Source organism: Cyprinodon variegatus, unplaced genomic scaffold (genome assembly GCF_000732505.1).
Source record: "Cyprinodon variegatus isolate N-32 unplaced genomic scaffold, C_variegatus-1.0 Scaffold1282, whole genome shotgun sequence".
Lineage (NCBI taxonomy): Eukaryota > Metazoa > Chordata > Actinopteri > Cyprinodontiformes > Cyprinodontidae > Cyprinodon > Cyprinodon variegatus.
The window spans coordinates 41,135-48,075 of record NW_015151735.1 but is presented as its reverse complement, the minus strand read 5'-3'; the positions used below and the strand labels follow the sequence as shown (position 1 = coordinate 48,075).

General features: G+C 35.7%; 1 protein-coding gene across 1 annotated transcript; it reads left to right on the top strand.

Moving 5' to 3' along the window:
• Positions 1-2,104: 2,104 nt before the first annotated feature.
• LOC107102610 (zinc-binding protein A33-like) lies at positions 2,105-4,586 on the top strand. Its single transcript, XM_015401987.1, has one exon. It carries the CDS (start codon positions 2,213-2,215, stop codon positions 3,629-3,631), a length of 1,419 nt encoding a protein of 472 aa, XP_015257473.1. The 5' UTR covers positions 2,105-2,212; the 3' UTR covers positions 3,632-4,586.
• Positions 4,587-6,941: the final 2,355 nt, after the last annotated feature.

Below are 6,941 nucleotides of genomic sequence, written 5' to 3'. Positions count from 1 at the left end.
TAGATAGATAGATAGATAGATAGATAGATAGATAGATAGATAGATAGATAGATAGATAGATAGATCATCGCACTTGCACTAGTCCATCCTGGCCATTTCAAAAGTACTTGCAAATCATCAATATAGGCCACCTGTAGCCTTTTCAGGCTGATTTTTATATATAGACTAGAGGTGAGCCATATACAGAGAGGTACAATATGCATTAAAAAGTTCCACTCTTACCACATCAGTACATTCACCAAATTAACGAGCAAGGGTATTAGCTTCAGCATACAACATTCTACAATGTCTACAGATATCATTATCAACTGCCAGATTCTCTGTGATGATGTGCCCAAGACAATTGGTTTTATTAGTAACACCCAGCACAGTATTTGACAGATGAAATCTGGAAACTGAATAGATGTATCTTCTGTACTCTTAAAGATCATTACCACATTTATTGTAAATACATGGTAAATATAACTAGTCTATATTTTAGAGTAGTTGGAATTATTATTTTTTCCATGTAAATACATCAATGGATTTTTTTTGTTAAGTGCCAGTATGCATGATGCTAATCTGTGGGCTCAGACCATTACAGTAGTTCTTCCTCAGATTGACAGCAGGGGGGAAGCAACTGTCTCTGCATCTCGGTTGGCACCAACCTGAGGGCTAAAGAATTCTAGTTGCCCTTTTCTTTATACGGGACCTGTACGAGGGGAAAAGTTGTGGGGGAAAAGTCAGTATGCTGCTATATGATTAGGCTCCTGGAGGTCATATGGACCATGTCTAACATCCTGCTCCATTTTATCTCTGTTCTCCTACTCTGCAGTATATAAGGTCTACTCATAACTTTATGTTCTCTCTGCTTTTTCCTGTCATAACAGCTTCATCTGGTCTCTTCCTGTTGACGGTAACTCCATCTTAGATTGAAATATCAGCTGTGCTGCTGCCATCGACATCCCTGTTTATAGATGTTGCAACTTGGCCTGTTTTACAGTATAGTCCTGTTTCTTTTACTGTGACTAATTGTATGTGCTCTCTTTCTTCCTCTGACATGAGAACTGGTTCATTGCTTGAACTGAATCAAATAGAGACGGTTCTGTTGAGTCGATTTTGAGCAGTTTAAGGTTTTTCTGAACACACAAGTAACCCAGGAGATCTTCTGCTTATCCAGACAGACTTGTCACTGTAATCTGTGACTTGTAATCTGTGATACCATTTGCCCGGTGGGCTGTAGTCTGGTCTTTCAACCAAAAAAAGAGAATGTTAATTTGTTTGATTGGCGAACCATTCAGCTGAAACTTATTAGTTGCATGCAAGAGTTTACCTTAATGTTTGTTTTCCTGCTTATAAAATATAACCACAAAGAAAATCACTAAACATTGTGATAAATGCAAGTGAAACCTCTTGGACTCCAGTTCAGAATAAAAAAGGGACCTTCAAATAAGCATAGGTGGGAGTGCATGTATATAGTATTTCAGCCTCCATTTATTTGACAGTGACTGACAGCATTGATACAGCAGTTTATCTCTTTTATAATCACTAAAATTTTTCTGAATGATAACAATTCATCACACGCTAAAGAATAATCATGCTGAGGGACTGTAAACTTCTGCCAGGAGATGAGTGTCATTACATCTTTCTGCTTCCTGCACAAGTTAAAACAGAGTGCTTTACAGCTTGTGAGGTGTTATTGTTAAATGTTAACAGCTTGATTCTTTATCATTAACCATGTCTCCTGGCGGGTTATGGAAATGAGGAAGCTGGCTTTAGGGCAGAGCAGGTTTCTCGTAACGACTCAAAGGAAAGAAATGTTGTTTATCCAGTTTTTAGTGAGCTAAAAAAAAAAAACTCTTTTAACCCATAATGATTGCTAGATGATTTAAAAAAGGTTAAACTAAATTTACCAACAACTTCGTGTAAAGATTTCTTGGAGGAAATGTTAAAGTTACATATATATATATATGTATTTTATACTTATATGGTCTGCAGATTTCGCAGTAGGATTAGGAAAGGTACTGACTAAAGAAAAACAATTACGCAACATAACTCGTCTAACTGGTTACTCCTCACTGTGCAGTTAAAACCATCATACTGTTTTTCAGCATGAACAGACCTGAAACACCATCCCAGGGACAGCATCACTGCAGCAATCCACCTTTGCTGGAATTACACTGAAGAGGAATCAGCGATTTTCCTCTGAACGGCTTCCGAAGGATAACACAACATGGCTGAGTCGATTATTTTTCAATCCTACCTGAGCTGCCCCGTTTGTTCGAACACATTAAAAGATCCCGTTTCTCTGAGCTGTAGCCATAACTTCTGCGCCAGCTGCCTACAGAGATTCTGGCACGAAACTAAAACCAAGAACTGTCCCATCTGCAGGAGAAGATCCTCTAAAGAAAGGCTCTCATTGAACTATACGCTGAAGGAACTGGCTGATTCTTTTGCTCGAACGCAGGTGTTTGGACCACCTGGGATGGCAAGGAGAGAGGAGAACTTATTAGTGGTCTGTAACAGGCATCCAGAAGATCCTAAATACTACTGTAAAGATGAGCAGAGAGCTGTGTGTCACATCTGTGAGTTTATTCTCCACCAAAATCATAAAGTGCTTCCAATAGAACAGGCGATCAATGAGCTGAAGATGCAGCTGAAGTCGGATTTAAGGACTCTGCAAGACAAGAGGAACTGGAGCATGCAGATGGAGAAAACATACAGTGAAATGGGAGAACACCTAAGGATTCAGGTGTTGAACACAGAGAGTCAGATCAGAGCAGAGTTCAACAAGCTCCACCAGTTCCTGAAAGAGGAAGAGGAGTCCAGGCTGGCAGCTCTGAGACTGGAAGAGGAGCAGAAGGCGAAAACTATGAGCAGCTACTTGATGAAGATCCAGGAGCAGATCTCTTCTCTGACAGACACCATCTCTGCTCTTGAAGAAGACCTGCAGAAAGAAGTCATGCCATTCCTCAGCAGCTATAAAGCCACTCAGAGCAGAGCCAGAACCCATAGGTCAGTGCCAAATCCACAGCTGTTCCCGGGAGCTCTGATTGATGTGCCCAAACATCTGGGCAACCTGTCCTACAGAGTCTGGGAGAAGATGAAGGAGAAGGCCCACTTCAGTCCTATTGTTCTGGACCCAAACACTGCACACCCCAGTCTTTATCTGTCCGACGATCTAACCAGTGTTAAATGTGGAGTGACATGGCAGCAGCTACCTGACAATCCAGAGAGAAACATCAAGTATGCCAATGTGTTTGGTTCTGAGGGCTTCAGCTCAGGGAAACACAGCTGGGAGGTGAAGGTGGGAGACCATCCCGACTGGCTCATTGGATTGGTTAAAGAGTCTTTCGACCGAAAGGGGGAGACATTTGCCTCCCCAAAATTTGGAGTTTTATGTTTGGTCCATCGCAATGGGAAATACTCAAATGGGGCTGGTAAGACTGTGATGGTAAGGGAGAGTCTTCAGAGGATCCGAATCCTGCTGGACTATGATGGAGGGGAGGTGTCCTTCTACAACTGTGAGGACAGGAGTCTCCTCTGCACCCACAAAGACACTTTTTCTGAAAAGCTCTTACCGTACTTTTGTATCGGAAAGGCCGGCGAAAGTAAAACGCACGATATTAGAATCAGTAAAATTTCTCCTTGAGAGGTACAGAGTGTAAGTAGGCTTTGATTGTTAACATATTAAAATGTGATAAATATGGATTAGGACACAGATAATGTATGCTAAATAGGAATATTTATCTGTTACGGATACAAGGTAAAAATATTAAACATAGAAAAGAAGTACGTAACATTACATTTAGGAATCATAACATAAAATGTTACAAAAAAGTAACATTTTATATAAAATTTATATATAGATGAAATTATTACAAATGAAGCAGCTCAATACTGATCTGTTTTTCAATATGCTAAAATTATTTGGCAACTGACTACTCAGGTTTATGTCTGATTTTTACTTTTGGAAATGTTTGATTTTGACCTTTCTTTCTGCATTAACTTGTTATGAGAACTTACCTGACATGCTAATCTCATTATATGATTGTTTTTAGGTTTATGATTACTTTCTTTGCAATAGTCTATTTAATAGTTTTAGGGATTATGATTGAAAGATGAAGTGTAATCAGGGATTCAGTTTGAATCTAATATCAAGCTTTAAAGATGTGTATGCTTTCTTATATGTGGGAGCAAATTTTGGAGTTTGTATGACATATGTATTTTAGCCTGTTAAAGGTAAAGTATCTCTTTTATGTTTGTCAGACAGTCCTCTGTACAGTAAGTTTGTTCCCTGATAACTATTTGCCAACTCTTAAAGAAGTAAATATTTAAAGTTTATTAAAGGTTTAATGTTTAGATTTATTCAAATTAATTTAAGATGACAAAACATTTTCCCTAGGTGGCTAAATAATTCACTACAGGTGCAGACAAAAATACTCTATTTTGTTTTTAAAATGAGTTTTGCTGTGAATCTGCAGAGAGCTAAATATGTTTAAAGTCCCTTTATAAATTCTACCTTTAAATTAGTTATTTCCTACACTAAAAATGCATCAGCTAATTGTGTATGATTTGATTTTGTTTTATTGGTTTTCCTTCTTTGAAGCAATTTTTTTTTTTTTTGCTTTTTAATTGCTTAGTTTATTACATATATTATTGTTATGTATCAATTTGTTATTTTTATTAAGTTTTAATGCTACATTTTAAAAGAATAAAAAATATATATTGGTTTTAATTTAGCTGGGTTTATTATTTTCTGTGAATGTTGATTTTTAATGTGTTATTTTAAATCTCTTTTACTTGACATTTACTTAACTTGTACGCCCCCTATTGGGTGATATTAGACACTACAGTTTGTAAGGGTTTGAACTGCTGGGATGTTTTAAACAATAAAAGCATGACCTGTGGTCAATTGTGTTTTTCTAGTTTGTTGTGCTTGGTTATTATAATAAACTCGATCAGTCACTGATAGGTAAGCTTCCTTTTTGTATAGTTTTTTTTATAAATTCAATCTCCATTGAAATAACTCCAGCAAGGAGATCAATTTCTTATAATAGGACAAATAGAAACATTACCAATAATTTTCGGGGGTTTCTTAAAGTTCAGCTGATGAAATTCTAAGAAATGTAAGTAAATGTCTTTTAGTCAAATATATTGGTCATTCATTTATCTCATTTCAAATAGGCATATGTATTGTTTATATGTTTTTACTTGTAAGTGCATTCCATTAATAATAACACTTTAGCTTTTTTTTACTGCATAACCCTCATTATTTCTGTTTGTTTTATGTTAGACAGAAACTGCTTCTATAAGAAATTTTCTAATTTATTCATACTCCAATAGTTCCTAAAATAAATTATATATTTCAGATATATCATAGTTGTTATGCATGCTCCTTTGATTTCACTGAAAACAGTAAAAGAACATATCGGTCACTATGGGTAACATGCTTATGAATTTGCAAAGAAAGCACAATGAGAAATGTTGTAGACATGAAACTAAAAAATAGCAAAATAAAGAGACATAACAAGTATAGAAGTGTTGAAAAAGATAAGACTAAAAGAAAGGGGGTGTACTATTTTTGAATACTGAGGAAGGATTAATTTTTAGATAAAAAGAAATAGACAGATCAGATAGTGGGAAATGCCATTTTAAGAGTACATTTTATCATTTGGTAATAATAATGAATAAGCATCATGCTATTAAATAATAATCCTAATTGTATGGCACTTTTCAAGATAACCAATGTTGCCTTACATCTCTGTTGGACAATGTTTAACCACCCCATGCATGACGCTGTTGCAGGACTGGAGAGCTGCTTCAGTGACAGACTGCTGCACCCTAAATGCACTAGGAAGCGTTATCACAGCATTCCTCCCAGCAGCTGTAAGACCCTATTACCACCCCTGTTCCCAACAATCTCAATAAGTTGTGACATTCATGCTGATTTTGCACATTTTCTACCTTAGTCAGTAAAATAACAGGCTGCTGTCATTTTGCACATCTTGGATGTTGCTGCTGTTTTCAAATGTCCATTAGTGTAAAAATTTCCATAGCCGTATATTGGTTATTTGTTCTACATTTGCACAGTATTTATATTGTTAAAACACTTTACAGTACAGTATTTTATTGTTTGTCTTTTAATTCTCAACTCGTTCTAAAATATTTTTGCTGCTGCGAACACCAGAATTTCCCAATATTCTATTTTATAGCAAAAGAACAGCAGAAAGGTCAGGATAAGGAGGGAAGATGTGGTTGGTTTTTACAAGAAGAAAAAGTAGAAAATGTATTTTTAGATGAATCATTATTAGAAGACCCTGATGCTGTTCTTCATTTACCTCTAGTTCAGTCAAAATTGATCCATATGATTAAAAAGAACCGAGAACATATATTTAATTTTTTGGCAGAATCTACCCCCCTTTTGCACTAAATGGTGTCATTTTTTATATGGACCATCTTCCCCAGCCTGTTTCTTATATTATTATTATCCTCCTGCTGTTGGGTAAATATCATCTGTGCTAAATGGAGAAATGCTAAACCTTCCTTTCAGTGGTTTATTAGCGACTTTAAAACCTTTTTTCTTTTCTTAAAAAGATTTTTTTTTTTAATGACAAATATGCCAAAAAATTGAGACTTGATTTCTCCCATCATCTGCTTTTCTAGGTACGTTCACCTTTTTGTTTTTATTATTTCTATGGTTCTCTCTATGTTCTACTTAAATGTTTGCTGAGATAAATCCCCTGATAGTTGTCTTACTTTTTTGTTTTTCTTTTATTGTAATTGATCTTTATCTGTTCATGTACACCTTTGCTATCCTCTCTGAGAGTTTTTTTTTTCTTTCATGTAAATGTTTTTGACTCAATAATAATAAAAAACTTAAAATAAAAAAAGTATTCAGGTGTAATCCAAAAGTAAAAGAAGTAAAATATAAAATAATAAATAGTTACTATCCAACAGCA